Here is a 19,643-nt window from a genome sequence, read left to right on the forward strand (position 1 = left end):
ATGGATATATAGCCAAGGACAATACAGAAATTCGTGTACTTTAAACGATGTGAAAGATATAGAGTCAAAAAAATGAAAATTTACTCTTTTACTTTAAACAAGAACAGTTTTAAGAATTTCCACTCCATATTTATCCTGCGATCAGCTTAAATGGCAGATATAAAATCTCTGACTGAAGGCAGGGAGTTAGCTTATTACGTGACAGTGACATAGCATTGGCATTTCATACTTAATTGCCTTAGATACAGGTAGGCTTATTACCTTAGATACAGGTAGGCTTATTGCCTTAGATACAGGTAGGCTTATTGCCTTAGAAACAGGTAGACTTATTGCCTTAGATACAGGTAGGCTTAATGCCTTAGATACAGGTAGGCTTATTGCCTTAGATACAGGTAGGCTTATTACCAGGCATGCAGGGCTTATTGATGTTAACTACAGTTATTGTTATGTTCATCTAGGTCTCATTATAAAGAACGATAAAGTGTACTGTTGAATATTCACGATTGATTGAGTAAAACTTGCAACGATTTTAATCTGTTGTGTTACATAGATGCGGAGGAAACAGTCCGATCTCCAGCAGGTGTCGACGGAGGACAACCTAAATCTACAGCTGTCCAACGGTATAGCCGATCACTCCAACAACAACGTGCTGATGAATACCTCAGAGAAGGAGAACCACTGGAGAGACGAACCAGACGACTGGAGGTCAGAGGTCATGTCGGAACGATCCTACCAATCCAGTACCCTGTCTCATTCACAGTCACAGTACAGGCAAAGGGATGGCCAATCAAATCACAGGACACAAAACTATGGTGCAAGGGAGATAAACAATAATAAGAAATTGACTAATGGCAATCGCATGTATAGTAGTCATAATGATATTTATTCCCATTCGAAGCCGTCACGGATGTTCGAGAAAGACAGCGTAGATGAAAGTTGTGCATTAAAAAGTGATGAGTTGTATAGGCCAGTTCGGAGGGAGGCTGACATTAAGGAGGAAGAGCCTCTGTCTGACCAGGTGTCAAGGGCACACAGTCTTGGTGACTTGACAACAGGTTTGACACTGTCTCTTGTTGGGCAGCGAAAATACGAAAGTTCTCAGCATGTAGCAGGTATGAAACAGGCATTCACACTGCCCAAGGACACCACCAAATCACCAGAGGATATTAAGTGCAAGTTACTAAATTCTAAAACGGATACAAAAAAGGAGGTAAAGGAAAATATTGCAAATAACAAAGAATCGGTCATCAGTAAAAGTGAGGCTAATGTGAATAGTGTTGTGCCTCCAGCCAAGCCACGTCGCTCACTTCCCTTAGTGCCAAGAGGAAGCGATGTGTCTGAGAAGAAGAAACATTACACGGAAATGGTGAGACAGCGTATCAACGTACACAGCAGTATGAGTGGGTCTTCGTCCCGTCAGTCTGTTAACACACCCCAGTCCACCAGTGACCAATCAAAACGCGTCAGTGGCACGCCGTCTGACCGTGAAGTATCAGACCTTCTAGACTCGCAATCACCAAACTCCTCACCAAAATCGTCACAGCCGAAAGAGAGTCAAAATGGCAAGTTGGAGAATATATCGGAAAACAGGGCATCAGCACCTGTTGATAAGCGTAGCAATCAGACTTTAGATACATCTGACTATGAGGGTGGACATTACGCTACGATGCCCTCTAGTGTGAGAGGTGAATCTGGAGTAACAACAGTGACCTCAGTCAGTAGTACGGCAGATTCGGGCTATTCTACCAATGATCCTGAAAACGATGTGTATTCTTCATCCTCTTATTCAAAAAGTCTACAAAAGTTTGCCCAGAGCTTGTACTCCAATGGGAAAGGCTACGGTGGTAGTCATAGGCGTGACTCTACCAGTCAAAGGGAGACTGTCGACTTTAACTCACCCTTCAGTCCCCCTAACGCCACCAGTAGTCCTACCAAAGTAAACGCTCCTCCCTTCCCTAGTGCAAACAACAGTGACAGCAAATTAAACACTAAAGCTTACGAGCAAAACAGAAGACATTCTTCAGTGATGAGATCAGTCTCAAATGGTGACCTTGACCCTGGGGTCAGGCCAGTGTCTTATGGTGCAGGCAGTCCCCCAACTGCCATGGGTAACCTGTCTGTCTACAATGCTGTCCCAGTGAATAGGGCACCAAGGACGGACAATTCATACAACCAGGCATCATCTGGGACAAGGGGACGCAACTCTATTTCATCACCACCAAGGGGAAATAAATCTGTTGTGTCTCCGCCAAACAGACAGGGCGTAAAAAGTAACATGGGACAGAATTTTGTGTTGCCAAATCAACATGTGTCACCTGCTCAAAGGGGGCATAACTCTGTAATTTCTCCAACAAATCGACATGTGTCACCTGCTCAAAGGGGGCATAACTCTGTAAGTTCACCAACAAATCAACATGTGTCACCTGCTCAAAGGGGGCATAACTCTATAAGTTCACCAACAAATCAACAGGTGTCACTTACTCAAAGGGTGCATAATTCTGTCAATTCACCGACCAATCGCCATGTTTCACAAGTGCAAAGAGGTCCAAATTCTGTGAGTTCTCCAGCAAATCGCCGGATTTCACCTGCACAGAAAGTGTATAATTCTATGACATCACCCCCAGATCACTTTAAACCGGTGTCTGCTTGGAACAATGTCACAAAAGTAATACCTCCTTCTACTAACAGCAATAATGGTGTTTATCAGGGACATTTTAAAACGATACAAGACAGTCAGAATCGTCCCAGTCAACAGGGTGGTAACCCGTTTCTCAGGAACAGAGAGCCCTCGGCTCACCAAGGTAAAGACACTGTGACAGACTACAGATCAAGGTCACCCAGGTCAGAGCGGCAGAGGTCACCAAGGTCAGAAAGGCAAAGGTCACCGAGATCAATTATATCGCCTAAAAGTGAACCACCCAGGATTATGGATTACCCTGTAAATGCCCTGAGCTTGAACTTGAAGCACACACGTGTACAGCAGCATAATAGCTCAGCTGGCCAGCCGGGTCACTCAACTGTGACACGACCTATGAAAGCGAAAGGTACACATCCGGCGGCATCACATTATGATACATTGCCTGGCAACTTCAAGTTCAATACAAGATCTGAGGAAGATAGCAGTAAATATGTCAGTATGCCATGTCTTTTCCAGATTCTTCAGTCACATGATCTGGCCTCCGTCCGCATTACCATTGAAGACAAATCAGTGTTTTTTAATAACTTGAGATTGTGTGAGTGCTCTGTTGCTCTACCTGTGCTACGCAAATTGCCAAAGAAAGACAACTCTCTTCCCGTTTCACCTCAGGGGAAGTATGCACAGTTGGGTGGACCTGGCAGTGCATTTAAACCGGTGAAAATTCCCACCAATATTGTTTCCTTTACCATGGTAGCCGTAGCTGATGTTTCTAGGCAACTCAACCAGTACTGTGATGTTGGAGAGCTCTGCAAAGGGGACATAATCATAGAGGTGAGCTGTTAGAAATTACTGTACTGTTTTCTGATCATGACCTTCTATGTGTTTGTCAGGTTAAATTAAAGACATTTTTCAACATCCTATATATTCAAATTACTGAGACTTTAATACAAAATGTGCCAAATACAATTTTAGGGAGAGTGTTTACAATTGATGAATTTTGATAATTGTAATTTTTACAGGTAAATGAGAGTCTTGTGATGGCGGACTCTGTGTCTGGTATAAAGGCGCGGATACAGGAGGGGCCAGAGGAGTTTGTGTTCACCGTCGCCAGGGCGAGGTCCTCTACACCTACCCAGGTAACCAAGGTAACTATAGGAAACTTATCAGTGGTGGGTCAATGGAACGTTAAGTTAGGTCACACATCGAAACCTTGGGGTATCGCAGTATATACATATATACATGTAATAAAAAAAGAACCAGGAATATTTAAATACAAAGGAATGAAACATTGCTGCAATATTAGGAGTTTTAACTTTCAAATTACTATATATTAATATAATAGATATACAAATAATCATACAACAGCCTATCATTATCGGTGAAGGGAATTGGTTGAAATTTCCTAATCTATTGTCAATTTTATGAAAATGTGAAATCTGTATGATTTCGAAGATGACTATATCGACACATCTTGAATTCATAAAGTCGCGCTATTGTTTGTTTTCTCTGTAAAACAAACTTGTGATGTAGATGCGATACGTCCGTCTCATGTCAACTAACATATCCTATCTATTCACAGAATCAAAAAGAATCTCCACCTGAGTTGGACAATCTGAGGAAACAGCTGGAGTCCATGAAGCAGGAACTCAAACGAAAGGAGCGTGCAATCCGAGAACTCAATGCCATGTTACCATGGAAACCGGAAACCGAAACAGTCAACGGAACAACAGCCAAAGAGGTCAACGGCAACTACGCCAGTGATTCTTTAGTCAGTGGGCTCAGTGAGGATGAATTTATCGTGTAAAATTGGCCGGGAGTATTGTTTGTACTGAACATTCTTGCCCAGTGAACGCCTGATATTTTGTTTTAGAATATACCTATATGTAAGCAATATCAAGTTCATCTCTATAACATATGTAACAGTGATCTGTTTATTGGCAATATTGAGGTCAGTTCGTGGAATTGTTCACTTTGTATTTCAGTAGAAACTTGTTAAAGATCTGAAATACTATCTAGACTGATGGAAAATGCTGTTTTTATATGGGAGTGTTATACCATTGTATAATGTCTTGTAATAAGCCCGGGATTCAACACTTAATCTCTAACTCAAAGAAGTGGGGGTGGACCTATAACAGGATATTATTGGGCGGGCTTATTACCAAGCATGGGCTCATTGCTGGATACCTATGTGAATGGTGTTTCTTAGGGGTGTCATTCTACCTCATAAAATCATATTTCATGAAGAGATTTCTAAGCAATATAATAAAATTATGATGATGAGTATGTGTATGTGTGTGTACTTGAGAGGCAATTGTTGACGAATATGTCGGGAGTACGAGAGACCTGTCATATTTCAATTCCTGGTAACTACCATTACGGTAGCATTACAATATCCCCTGTCATATCATAACAATGTAAATCAGCAACTTATGACATCCTATCATCCAAGTATACAACGATTCTCTCTGTACTTTAAAACTGGAACTTTTTGCAGTGAAAAAACCCCAAATACCAATATTTATTACTAGAATATATTATTTACAGCTTTAGAATATAGAGATTTCAGAACCAATACTGACAGGAACGTTTCAACACTGCATTCAGTTTAATGAGTCGCAACAGGGACATTCCGCATGCCAAGTTTCCACTGATCCCAGTATGCCACATCAGGGGTCCTGTTCCGATGACCTTTACTGTAACCTATCAGCGCCACACCAGGGGTCATGTTCTGATGACCTTTACTGTAACCTATCAGCGCCACACCAGGGGTAATGCTCTGATGACCTTTACTGTAACCTATCAGCTCCATCACATTTCTGCGTATTTTGAATCAAGGTTATTCATATGTATCCGAGATCATATGTAATGTATTAACCCATTCACCCCTGAATTCACATTTGAACCTTACCAAATCAAAGTCTGGGCAAGTCCAGTTTAGATATGTAGGGGTGAATGAGTTAAAGTTCACAAGATCCTGGCCCCTGATGTCCTCAAACTTTATAAAGTAACATTTTAGTCAAGTTGGTGAATCCACTCAAAGAAGGAGAGCTTTAATTACTAGAGAACTTTAAGCCTGGACCTTAAAATAGCAACCGTAATGCTGATGGGTACATTTTTTGTAGCCTAGTTAGGATTACTTTACAAAAGAAGTATATTCATGTTTTAATTGAATCCTGTTTTATAAACTTGACTGTATTAATTGCATTTATATCAATAGTTAGGACTGTACAATGCATTTTATTGCAAACCCAAAGTAAACAGAACTAACAATTATAAGGTCGAAATGTTTTAACCAAAATTTGATAATTCTATTAAATGGGCATTTCACTGGATTTTATTTAAGTTGGAGTTAAGAGTCCTTTTAACACAATTATGAAAACATAACTCTATAAAACATTTAATCCAAATATCATTTTTATAAAAGGTCAGGACACTCAATTTTATCTGAGATTTATTTTAAAGTACATATCTGCCTCCTGAACTATATAAAAAGGGAGATAACTGGAAAATTATAAAGGTAAAATGAAAAAAATGAAAAATTATGAAGTTTAATTCTGACATACAAGTCTTTGGATCATACCTGCTCCAGCAGAGTTGGATAGGTCATAAATTTTAATTATATTTGTAAAAGTTAAACAGATCTTTTTATCATATTTTTAAAAGTGAAACAGAGGTCTTTTATTTTTATTTTATTAAAGTGAAACATTTATGCCCAGGAACACCTACAAACCAGTTGATGGTACATCTCATTTTAGAAGTAGATGAATGAGAAGTAATAGTTGTTGTTCTTATTTCTTTAAAATGTAGTAGAACTTACAGACTTTTGATAACAAGATTATTTAGTACCTGAGAAATGAACAGAATGAATTTTAATAAAATCGGAAAAAACCTATAGCTTGCATTTAGAAAATGAAATGGCAAAACTTATATACCCATTGAATCTATAAAGTAGAGAGTTTCATGTCCAATGGAAGCTGAGTATTTATTTCTTTGCATTTTTTTTTTAAACAGAATTGTTCTTCTTTGCCCATGTACACATACTACAATGCGATGTTTATGTTTATACAGATTTATAGAAATACTATTAAATGGTGCTTATGAACTTACAGTACACAGTCTGTATGTTTAACTGTTTGTTAGCTCTGAAAATGAAAAATCCACTGCCTTGCATCCCCCTGTAGACAATGGATCCAACCTTTCGTTCATTTTGGTTGCTTCCTATTTAGGTGCCAAGGGATGACAGGGTTTTATTTTGTTTTCAAGTAGAAATATTTCTGTTCACTTATAACAAAGTAGTTTTGTATTTATTACATTTTGTACATATTTATTTTTGTATGTATCATGTCCATTTCTGCCATATTTGAATTTCTATAAGTAAAAGAAATTTCAGATTTGAATGTTGTTGCTTGTTGTTGTTATTAAAAACAGACATTTGTAAAACCAGGCTACATACATTTTTGCATATATTACATTTTTAGCTCACCTGTTATTACCGAGCAAGTAAGCTTATGTCATGGTGCAGCGTAAGGGGTCTGTCCGTCCATCAATCCTCTGTCGTTGTCAGTCAACCTTTCCTTTAAACAACTTCTTCTGAAGAACGGACAGGCTTAGAGTCATGATATTTGGCTGAAAGCTTTGTTGGTAGGAGCCAAATAAAGTTTGAGAACGAAAATGACCTTGACCTACTTTTAAGGTCACAGTGGTCAAATATGTCAAACGCTTCAAATGACTTCTTCTGAAGAACTGAAAGGTATAGATCTTCATATTTAGTTGGTGGCTTCCTAGGATAGAGCCATACAAATTTTGAGAATGAAATTGACCTTGACCTACTTTAAAGGTCACGGCGGTTAAATATGTCAAACCTTTCAAACGACTTCTACTGAAGAACTGAAATGTATGGAATCTTCATATTTGCCTGGTTGCTTCCTGGGATAGAGTCAGACAAAGTTTGAGAATGGAAATGACCTTGACCTACTTTCAGGGTCACAGGGGTCAAATTTGTCAAAAAAATCAAACAACTTCTTATGAATAATCGAAAGGTATAGAATCATAATATTTGGCTGGTGGCTTCTTGGAATAAAGATCACCAAAGTTTGCAAATGGAAATGACCACAACCTACGTTAAAGGTCACAGAGGTCAACAACATTTCAAACGACTTCTGGAGAACCAAAAGGAATGGATTCATAAGATTAGGCTGGTGGCTTCTTGGGAAAGAGCCAACAGAGTTTGAGAAGGAAAATGACCTTGACCTACTTACACGGTCAAAGGGGAAAATATGTCAAAAAACTTCTGAAGAAGAACCAAAAGGCATAGAATCATATAATAATATTTGACCGGTAGTTTCAACAGATGGAGCCGACAAAGTTTGCCAGTGAAATGTTTGTAGTACAGTATTATATTTAATGAGAATATTTTGCCATGACTGCTAAATATTCAGGTGAGCGATACGGGCCCTCTGGGCCTCTTGTTGTATTTACACAGATTTTATTCATTGAACACTTGACATAACTACATACAGGCTGATATAGATGGGCCATCATCTGGCCTGTCCATCATCCGAGGATCAAGAGAGACTTTTTGACCGTGTAACCATGATTTAAGTGAGTTACAAGAAAGTCAGTTTGAGCACAGAAATCATTCTGGAGTTTGAGAACATTTTCATGAATACGGGCCCTGGCCTGTGCATCATCGGAGTATCGAGAGAGACAGGGTCTCGGTGACCACACGTATTATTGTATCGTATGACTGTAAAGATATGAAACCATGACAATTCATGGCCAAAATCCTTTAAATCTTTAAATCCTGTTAATGTGCTTTTGATTTATGAAAACGGAAAAAGATAAATGAAAGTTGTGTGTTTGGTGCAACAGCTAACCCTTTCACCCCTATGTAACTTCAGTAGGCTCTACCATGCGTTGATCTGGATGATTCCATTATGGTCTACAGTGGTGAAAGGGCTAAGGATTGATGCCTAGGGAGACGCAGACTAAAGGAAAGAGCATTGAAGTGAGGGAAGAAAATATATAGATCCGGAGTGCTGTATTTGGGGCAGCAGATCAATTTTGGTTTCCTCAACGTCCTCTTAGCAAAGGAAACAGAAGAAAAAACCCAATTCCAAAGAAGGCCTATATTGGTCGCCTTCTGTGATAGCATGCAGTGGATACAGCAGTATCTGAACCTGCAGAGGTGGAAGCTTATTAGGCCTCCTCAACATAAGCGTGGGTACCATAGCTGTTAGTTTTGACCAAAATTTACCAATCTCTCTTGAAACTCCCTCATTCAAGTACAAACTCACACAAACTCAAAATCTAAATCCTACTTCTAGAAATTGTGTCTCTCAAGAAATCAATAGTCGAAATATTATAAGGTCAAAAGGATAAAGTGAATTGTGTTCCACATGATGTTATATAGAAATGTCTTTCATTGTGAAGACGTGAATTTGAAAACATTTACTGAACAGTGGAACATAACATGCATATAAAGCAACAGATGTACATGTATAAATCAATTGATTCCATATTACTTTCACTTTTGTTTTAATCACACTTTAGCCTCAGGCAAAAAAAAAAAGCTAAAACAGGGAAATAAAACCAAAGAATGGTATTTGTATTAGGCATATATGCTGTTGGAGTGCTGTAATAAAAAAAAATGACAACACTTTACAAAATTAAGTTTGATTTCACTGGAAGAAATTTGAAAAAACTTTGATAATTCTTGACATTGTTCCCCTTAATTCTCAACAATCATCAATGTTCCCCAGTAAAACCCTTCAAATTTAAACTTGCTTTATATCAGCAACAATAACAATGAAGAGATGACCAAGATAACTAATTTGAAGCATGTTTCATCAAATCTGAGACATTGCTTAAGAGATTTTACAAAGTTGTATTAATATGTGAGGAGTTACTTCCCTTTAATCATGTAGTGTACTGTATGCTCAATTATAACTGAAACAAGAGTACAAAGCACTATCAATTTATTAATTTGTTTAATCAATTCTATCACACATTGTTAATCACAATCTTTTGATTAAATCTACTGAAACATACTGTAAAATCATAAATTTTCGTGGGACATTAAATTTTGTTTATTTTGTGGATAACAAAAATCAACGAAATTAAATCCCCATGAAAAAAATATTTTGGTTTGAAATAGATGGGGGAAAATCAGAAATCATCGAAATATAATGTCATTGAAACAGGCTGTATATGAAAACCACAAAATTTTAACCCCACGAAAATTAATGATTTTACAGTACGTATCCTAGTACTTCAGATAGAAAGGGGAAATGTTCATCAGCTGATTAAATCAGGATTGTTAAAAACACCATAACAAGTGTCCTTGATAGAAACACTTATACATGTACAGAGAGAAAAAATAATGAAGAGTATCACTGCCGAACACTGTAGCTATACGTATTTGGAACTTATTCTAGCTTGCATTGGTATCTACACGTAAACACTGCTTTATACATAAGCAAAAATAATTCCACTCCATACAAATAAGTATTTAGTATATGCTGAATGTGCATTTTATATTTAAATCTTAATGGATATAGCCCTTATAGCTTAAAAACAATATCTTTTTTACTAAACAAATAAAACATCTAGGACGGTTGTTTGGCAAAGTGGATAGTGCACTTGTTCCCAGCATATATTGTTTGTACTCTTGATATAAATTCCTGAATTAATCCTCTCAGAACAAGGGCTAGCTATAAGCCCCTAAAAAGCCTTAATCATGTTATGTAAAGCATTTGTTTTAGGTCACCAGAGCTTTGCTCAAGTGACCTATTTCGATCACTTTCCGTCGCCGTCCGCCGTGCGTAAACTTTTTACATTTTCAACTTCTCTAGAACCAGTGGATGGAATATTTTCAAACTCAGTCAGAATAATAATCCTTGGTAGATGAGGCTACAAAATTGTGAAATTGGAATTCCTACCCAAACCCTAGGGTCCAGGGCGGGGCCCCAAAGGGAAAATTAACCAATATTTCAAAAAACTTCCTCTCCAGACTCAGAGGTACTACAGTCATTTTCTATGCATGGATGGAAAGATCATCAGGGGCTTTATTGAAATTGTAAATTTTAGGACCCCCGTGCCATCCCTTCTCCCTGTGGGAGGGGGTAAAGTTAAAGTTAAAGTTAATTCCTGTGCCATATCCCCAGGGGTTAGGGCGTGGCCCCAAGGGGAACATTTACCAATATTTTAAAATTCTTATCCTTTGATGACATGACAAGTATTGTATTTCACTTAGTTTACATGCTGATTTCCACATCACATCTAAACAATAAAAATAAAGCTACCAGTACCTATGATATAACTCAGGTGACCGCTATAAGGCGGTTGGGCCTCCTGTTAAAATGTGCGTCCCTTTGTACTGAGGCTTTGCAGGAAATGAACACGAAATCGATTTATTTGATGTATATCATTATACCCAGATCAGAACCCTCTGGAGTACATTGTTCCTGTAATTGTCTTATCTGATGTTAATTGGTATATAGTTACATATGCTGCTGAAATCATCATAGAACCATTTTTATCGAATAATAGTCATAAATTAAATAATATTAGAAAACTGTATTGTACAGGGATATTGTGTACGGTAATGACTTTAATGGTCATGCACATTTAGACGTCTATAAATAATAATACATGATTAAATTAGCTTTGCAGGATTAATCAATTCTATGCCACTGGCTGTTCTGGAGATCACTTCAAGAGCTAAGAGGTTTACGAATAGGGTTAGCATACACGATATGCCACTTAACACAGTGTTTCATGGTGGAACCTTTGTAATTATAACTCGTAATAATGGTCCAAGGTTATGAAACCTTAAGGCCCCTATCTCACATACACGATTTTAAGAAATTGCAAACACGATTTAAGAAAAGTTGAAAAATCGTGTTGATTCGTGCTGGACCTTGTGGTTTATGCAAATTTCTTAACCAAACACGACCCGCATACGACTGAATACGACACTCATATGACCGTCATAAGATATTCATACGATACAACACGATTTAACCTCATTTAACACGACCCCAATATGACTGTCATACGACCAAACACGACTGTAATACGACGCCCATACGACTTAACACCAATCAACACGACCGCAATACGATTAAACACAAATCATTACTATGTCCATACGACTACAAAAAATAAATATGATCTCCATACGACTGAGCCAGACTTTCATACGACTGAGCCAGACCTTCATACGACTGAGCCAGACCTTCATACGACATCATTTTGTTTATTTTGGTCACGTGGGTCATGTAGTATATAAGCTGCATTGCAATAGCATTTCTGCGTCAGTCTTCACCATGTTCAACAACGAACAAGACCCGCAAGAAGCAGCTTCGGAGGAGGGGGAAGTACTTCTGGTAGCTATGGCTTTGATGGTGAGGGGTAGGAGGCAGCGTAGGCGTCGCAGAGTGAGGAACAGGAAGAGATTCTGGGTTCGACCATGGTTGTTGAGGAGACCTCTGTATGGCAGTGTGAACACCTAATGCAAGAATTGTATCGTGAAGATGTGAATACATTTACCAACTTCTTGCGTGTCACTCCGGAGATGTTCATGGAACTAGTAGAACGCGTTGGACCTCATATTGAAAAAAAGAACACCTTCTGGAGAAAAGCCCTAGAGCCTGGGCTTCACCTAGCTATAACACGGCGTTATATGGCCACTGGAGACTCCTAACCAATCACTTCAATATGGTTTTAGAGTGGCTGCTTATACCATCTCTACGGTCGATTGTCTACGACACATGTGAGGCTATTGCACAAGAGTACACAGAAGAGGTCATGCCGACACCAAAAACCCAAGAGGCTTGGAAGGAGGTGGCTGAAGAGTTTTTAACGAGCTGGAACTTTCGTAACCCTCTTGGTGCAATAGACGGAAAGCATGTAGCTATAAAATGTCCACGAAATTCAGGCTCTTTCTATTACAACTATAAGGGTTTCTACTCTATCATACTCCTCGCAATAGTTGATGCTGCATACAAGTTTCTGTGTGTTGACATTTGGGTAAATGGTAGTTGCTCAGATGGTGGTGTCTTCAAGGACTGCGACATCTTTATATGATTTCAACTTCTTATTATAAAAGAGTTCAGTTTTTCGCGATAAAACTCCGCTAATTCAACTTCCTGGCTTTCCCTGAAAATATACCAACTGGTCATTTGTCGGTTGGGAAGACTCGGCATCACTGGGATTGATGGATGAAATTGATGTTTTTTTCTTCTTATGTGGTCTGCCTTTCTTGGTTGGTTTGGTTCCGGTTAGCTCAGCGGTACAAGCGACACCATCATGATCTGGCCCGGTTAGCACAGCGGTACCAGCGACACCATCATGATCTGGCCCGGTAAGCACAGCGGTACTAGCGACACCATCATGATCTGGCCCGGTTAGCACAGCGGTACCAGCGACACCATCATGATCTGGCCCGGTTAGCACAGCGGTACCAGCGACACCATCATGATCTGGCCCAGTTAGCACAGCGGTACAAGCGACACCATCATGATCTGGCCCGGTTAGCACAGCGGTACCAGTGACACCATCATGATCTGGCCCGGTTAGCACAGCGATACCAGCAACTCCATCATGATCTGGCCCGGTTAGATTAGCGGTACCAGTGACACTATCATGATCTGGCCCGGTTAGCTTAGCGGTACCAGCGACATCATCATGATCTGGCCCGGTCAGCACAGCGGTACCAGCGACACCATCATGATCTGGCCTGGTTAGGTCAGCGGTACCAGCGACACCATCATGATCTGGCCCGGTTAGCTCAACGGTACCAGCGACACCATCATGATCTGGCCAGGTCAGCACAGCGGTACCAGCGACACCATCGTGATCTGGCCCGGTTAGACCAGCGGTACCAGCGACACCATCGTGATGTGGCCCGGTTAGCACAGCGGTACCAGAGACACCATCATGATCTGGCCCGGTTAGCTCAGCGGTACCAGCGACACCATCGTGATCTGGCCCGGTTAGCTCAGCGGTACCAGGGACACCATCGTGATCTGGCCTGGTCAGCACAGCGGTACCAGCGACACCATCCTGATCTGGCCCGGTCAGCACAGCGGTACCAGCGACACCATCGTGATTTGGCCCGGTAAGCACAGTGGTACCAGGGACACCATCGTGATCTGGCCTGGTCAGCACAGCGGTACCAGCGACACCATCATGATCTGGCCCGGTTAGCTCAGCGGTACCAGGGACACCATCGTGATCTGGCCCGGTTAGTTTGAACAATTAGATTTTAAGATGTTCATGTTTACTGGTACATGGTGTCAGGAAAATTGAAATGAAATGGTCATAGTATACACTGTACAGTACGTACAAGTTCTTAGTTATGTGGTCGGAGAAACCAGAATTCAACCTGGTAATTTTACTGATACATATTTTGTTTTAATGAGAAATAAAATGAATCGTACTGGTACATAGTGTTTTGTATTTATAAATATATTGATAAAGCAGCATACAGTGTTGGCAAAATAAGAAATGAAAAGGTCAAATTCACTGGTCTGAACTACCAAACACCATAAGAGAAGTCTGCACACTTTTGCTTCCTGAATTAAAGTGACGTACGTTTGTAAAATCGCCATTCAAAAACCGACAAAAATATTGATCGCGGAGGACAAGTAGAGTGTGAATTGTTGGGATTGGAAACACAGTGTTGTGTGTAATATTTACTGATTAAGTCTGTTATGTCCACTTAATTACTCAGTATTTTCTCAGGCCTCCGGCCATTTGTCCACCCATGTTAATTAGGTGTATTACAGTGTAGAGTGTAGGCGTGAAACGACTATTCAACTTGAAAATTTGAAAAAAAATGAAGTTTTTCAAAGTCGAGATTTTTTCAATTGTTTAAATTGAAAAAATCTTGACTTTTACCAAGCGTTGGTGGCATTGATATTAAAAATTTGCTGAAACCATGAAAAAAAAAAAATGATATTAAATAGCAACATTATCTTAAAAGTATCAAATAAAACAGCGTTAAGCTGACCAAACTTTCAATGTTTGACATTTTTAATCAGCCTGTGTCCACACCTACCCTGTTATACTCAGGACTCAACATGCCTTCTGACCAGACAAAATTATTCAAAATTTATCAGCTTAATATATCATAAACATTTTTGGAATTTTTGTTTTATTCCAAATCCATCTTCAAAAAAGTCATGAGCTGACATGATAGGTTTAATCCCTAAACTAGATCTTATTTCTATTTTTTGAATATATTGTTATATTTAAGAAAGTTTGCTATAAAAAGAAATTGGGTTTATGTAGGTAAAGCTAACTAGGCTTTTTAACAATGGTCACAGGTCTCTCCTAGTGGTTATAATATATTAAGACTACATGTATATTAGCTGGTAGTATTACATTTATACTAATACCAATAGGACTAAGTACCGACTAGTACAAGATATTTTACACTCTAGTGTTGTATGACCAACCACGTGCTATTTCATTTATTGGGGATATTTTACACTCTAGTGCTGTATGGCCGATCATAGTGCTATTTTTACAGAAATATCTTTTTCAGAAAAAAGGGGAAATTGTGGATTACTGAACATTGGGGAGATGTTATCCTTTTGCTGTGTTTGACCAAGATGAAATTTTTATAAATTACTTTTATTCAGCAGAGTTTAATTTATAATTCTTGTTGGCTTTACTTGAGCTGATTTCTGTACCCGAAGGATAACAGTGTGCATTTATATATATAGTGTTAATATCTTCCCATCCGGTTCTACAAACACCTCTCCAAGTTGGATTTACCTACAAAAAAGTGTTTATTTTGACTTTCAGATTGGAAATAGGGACTATTCTCACGATTTTTGAGGTAAGTAAAGTTGGTTTCAGTATACAATACAGTAAAATTAATTATAAAGAAAGATTTCTGATTTTCCGAATTTTTTGATACACATTTATTTTCATTATCATGAACTTCAGTAGATACCCTAGAATGCTAAATTTACATTGAATGTCTAAGTTAGTTCAATATTCAGGGATTTTTTTTATTTTTTTTTATCAGTCATAACTATTCATTCAAACATATGTTATTGCCTAATATTAAACAGTCAAAGGGATTGGGCACAAGATCTAACAACTTACTAGGCTCTCTTCCAAAGTCATAAATATTGAATTTAAAATGTATGAATTCATCGGAAAATAGCCTACAATGGTTCCTACCACTTCTATGATGAATGTCCTGTTTCAAATATTTCTCAAGGTTTTATTTACGGTTTTAGGTGTGAAAAAGAATTAAATGATTCATAATTGTTTCAATGTTTAAATTGTATGTTAATTTTCATTATTTAAACAATAATTACAATAATAGCGCAACAACATTGACATATAGCCGAGGGGTATAATGGCCTGGATTAGCCCTAGGATTAGAAATGGGCTCGACTACAGATTTTCACACTGTATCTTTACAACTGGGACATAAAACTGTAGGATAGTAACATATTGAGCTTAGTGTGGTCAAAAGTCCTCGCCAGTGCTAGTGATATACACAAAAACAAATTCAAATTTGTTCAAGTCATTATTTTGATAATCACCACCAATCAATCAAGCTACAGCCATTTTTCACACGAGTCTGACATTTGTGTGTGACCTGTTTATTCTTTTAATTGACAAGACTTTCGAGCTCACAGGTTACATGGACCTTCCGGTTATTAATAAGTTAAATGCCATATGAAATTTCCGAACATCGATCAACCTGAGAATGACTTCTGTCGGTCCATTCTATAGATATAGCTCTCAATTATCGTAGGAATGTATTCAACACTGACCGCCCCAATTCACACAGGTCCTTTATTTTTTCAAAGTATCATCAGCTTAAAATTCATGAAATAACAATTACTTAATTAAATATTTTGAATGTCTTAAAAAAAATGCAAATATTAATTTTGTGTGGTTGTTGTTTTGGGATTAAAACTTATCTTCTAAACTGTAGCGCTATACATACATGTGATAATTTGATTTATTTAATTAAAAAAAAAAATGATTTTAAACTAATCATGCTTTGAACATTCAATGAGAGCTGGTCATATGGAAGTGATTACTTTTCTAAAGGTCATTTAATGCTGAGAAAATTGGCACAGATTTGACTGACATACATATATGTAAGTGGATATTTTCTACTCTATCATATACATGTCTGCTTGATAGGTGTAAAATTGTTGGTTATTAATGCGTTTTTACAGTTTAGGTCTGTTGTGAATCTCAATCAATCAATTTATTCTGTGACAGCTAGGAGCAACTTGACCCTGTGTCTCTCAATAGGGTTCACAAGTCATGTTGTAGGTGATTTCTCCAAACATGTGATTTTAAGAGGCAGCAGATCTCTCAAGACAGGTGGTAATCATGACAGGTGGTAATCATGAGGGACAGGTGAATCTCATCACAGGTATTCTCTCCAGTCAGGTGTGTTTCCTAAAGACAAAAAATTCTCAAAAGACAGGTACATTCCTCATGTAAGGTGTCCTAGCAGCCTCTCTAAGGACAGCCAATCTCCTAGCATCCTCTCTCATGACAGCCAATCTCCTAGCATCCTCTCTCAGGACTGCCAATCTCCTAGCACAGCCTCTCTCAGGACTGCCAATCTCCTAGCACAGCCTCTCTCAGGACTGCCAATCTCCTAGCAGCCTCTCGCAGGACAGCCAATCTCCTAGCATCCTCTCTCAGGACTGCCAATCTCCTAGCACAGCCTCTCTCAGGAGAGCCAATCTCCTAGCATCCTCTCTCAGGACTGCCAATCTCCTAGCACAGCCTCTCTCAGGACTGCCAATCTCCTAGCACAGCCTCTCTCAGGACTGCCAATCTCCTAGCAGCCTCTCGCAGGACAGCCAATCTCCTAGCATCCTCTCTCAGGACTGCCAATCTCCTAGCACAGCCTCTCTCAGGAGAGCCAATCTCCTAGCATCCTCTCTCAGGACTGCCAATCTCCTAGCACAGCCTCTCTCAGGACTGCCAATCTCCTAGCAGCCTCTCTCAGGACTGCCAATCTCCTAGCATCCTCTCTCAGGACTGCCAATCTCCTAGCACAGCCTCTCTCAGGACTGCCAATCTCCTAGCAGCCTCTCTCAGGACTTCTATTAATAACCATATCCAAGCAGTCTCTCTCAGGACTGAAAATCTCCCAGCAGCCTCTGTCAGAACTGACAATCTCCCAGAAACCTCTCAGGACAGCCAATCTCCTAGCATTCTCTCTCAGGACTTAATATTAATTACCATATCCAAGCAGTCTCTCTCAGGACTGAAAATCTCCCAGCAGCCTCTGTCAGAACTGACAATCTCCCAGTACTGTAGTTTAGAGGGTAATACCCTAACTATGGTTGTATAATTATATAGCTGTAATATTAACTTCGCGAGTCATGTTTCACTCTCTGTATCATGTTTCAGTAACTCAGGTTTATCTGTCCTAGTTGATATCAGTATTGGTAAACTTTTATGTATACAAACAGTTCCCTGTTTATGTTAACACCTGACCTACATTTTAACTTTGCAGTTTTATAGTCGTTAAGGTAGAGAGTCCAGTCACTTTTCTTTTTAACTGACCTGATAAGTTATTTTCTTGTTAGATTTTTGTTAATTCCTGTATATTCAAAGACAATCATAGATTATATACAGACCTAATTTTCATGGGATTAGAAGATTGAGTAAGAATATTTGAATTATTTATTATTCCAAGTTATTTCATGGGGTTAGAAGATTGAGTAAGAATATTTGAATTAATTACTATTCCAAGTAATTTCATGGGATTAGAAGATTGAGTAAGAATATTTGAATTAATTATTATTCCAAGTAATTTCATGGGATTAGAAGATTGAGTAAGAATATTTGAAATATTATTCCCAGTAATGTTGCAGGAGAGTTATAACATATAATAAATATCACTACTGGTCAAATCGTGGTGGAAAAGCTCCCTGCTCAGTAATCCATCATTTCCCATGAAACCTCAGAAGGCAGCATCGTTTTTATTTAATTTTCAAGTTACATTCAATCTATTTTATTTGTATTTAATTCTTTTATGTGGTAAATGAGTAAGAATCGTAAATTCAGAAGAATACCCGATAATTTGAAACTTTAGACCTCCTTGGTTGGAGTGTTGGGACAGCTAGTCTACCTTAAATCTGATAAGCACACTGTAGCATGTTCATAACATAGAAGATATGCTCCATGTACATGTATAACACTACCCTCTTTCAGGGAGACCCACACACTTGCAAAAGCAGTCCCACAGTATAAGAAAAGTGTAAAATTTCTTTTATGAATTGTTTAAGGGCCTAGGAAAAATCCTATTAGACTCTGTAATGTTTCAAAGATACGGTAAATCAAACTTTAGTCTCACAAGAATGAAGTCGTGATTATTTAATGATCACTCATGTGGTCTGATGCCCCAATTTTCTCTGCAATAAATGTATATTTTTATGTACTTTCTTGATTGAGATCGTGATAAAGGAATGTCATTTAACGCAGCAAATTGGATATCTGAGTGGACGATACGAAATCAAAGAAAACGGAAAATTTATGATAACGTGAAAGTGGAACATTTGAATTAAACTTTTTTTTCCGATTGATTTATTTTATTTATGACAACTTTCAATCAACAACTATATTTCAAATTTGTTCAAGCTTGAATGATAAGTTTTCATTCATCACGCCTGCTTGATTGTTGATATATATATATATATATATATTTAAAATATCACTAAAAAGGAATGTATGCTTTACAGCGATTGGGAAGTGTAAATGGGGAATATATTTCATGTTTGTAAACAAGGCCAAGAAAAGAAAAAAAATCGAGAAAAACAGAAATAAATGAGTCTGAGTACTTTCAATTGATTGGTGACAAAGATAAACGATAAACGATAAAGATTTAACAAGATGACATGTTGTACTTGTTGTCCTTATTACAGATAGGTAACCTATAAATTTATATTCTTGCTGTATCCCACTGCATATCATAAGAAGTGACTTAATGTGCCCC

At 38.4% G+C, this 19,643-nt stretch overlaps 3 protein-coding genes across 10 annotated transcripts in view; 2 read left to right on the forward strand and 1 right to left on the reverse strand.

Annotated features, from left to right (window-relative positions):
* Positions 1–7,032, forward strand: part of LOC110452087 (myb-like protein A) — an 89,087-nt gene extending 82,055 nt beyond the window's left edge. For 7 of the 8 annotated variants that reach the window (XM_021500374.1, XM_021500376.1, XM_021500370.1 and 4 more), the window contains 3 exons: positions 551–3,469; positions 3,658–3,783; positions 4,218–7,032. In XM_021500374.1, the coding sequence (XP_021356049.1) occupies positions 551–3,469; positions 3,658–3,783; positions 4,218–4,442 (3,270 nt within the window). In that variant the 3' untranslated portion in view covers positions 4,443–7,032. The remainder of the gene's footprint in view (positions 1–550; positions 3,470–3,657; positions 3,784–4,217) is intronic. The other variant, XM_021500373.1, reaches the window with a different exon arrangement.
* Positions 7,033–12,358: 5,326 nt separating this feature from the next.
* LOC110452075 (putative nuclease HARBI1) lies at positions 12,359–12,727 on the forward strand. Its single transcript, XM_021500356.1, has one exon. It carries the CDS (start codon positions 12,359–12,361, stop codon positions 12,725–12,727), a length of 369 nt encoding a protein of 122 aa, XP_021356031.1.
* A 54-nt stretch (positions 12,728–12,781) lies between these two features.
* LOC110452076 (putative cell agglutination protein pfl3) lies at positions 12,782–14,558 on the reverse strand. The gene is made up of 2 exons (XM_021500357.1): positions 14,543–14,558; positions 12,782–13,878 (listed from the first exon to the last, which is right to left on the reverse strand). Exons 1-2 carry the CDS (start codon positions 14,556–14,558, stop codon positions 12,782–12,784), a joined length of 1,113 nt encoding a protein of 370 aa, XP_021356032.1.
* Between the last annotated feature and the right edge of the window lie 5,085 nt (positions 14,559–19,643).

Source organism: Mizuhopecten yessoensis, unplaced genomic scaffold (genome assembly GCF_002113885.1).
Source record: "Mizuhopecten yessoensis strain PY_sf001 unplaced genomic scaffold, ASM211388v2 scaffold6383, whole genome shotgun sequence".
NCBI classification, from domain to species: Eukaryota; Metazoa; Mollusca; class Bivalvia; order Pectinida; family Pectinidae; genus Mizuhopecten; species Mizuhopecten yessoensis.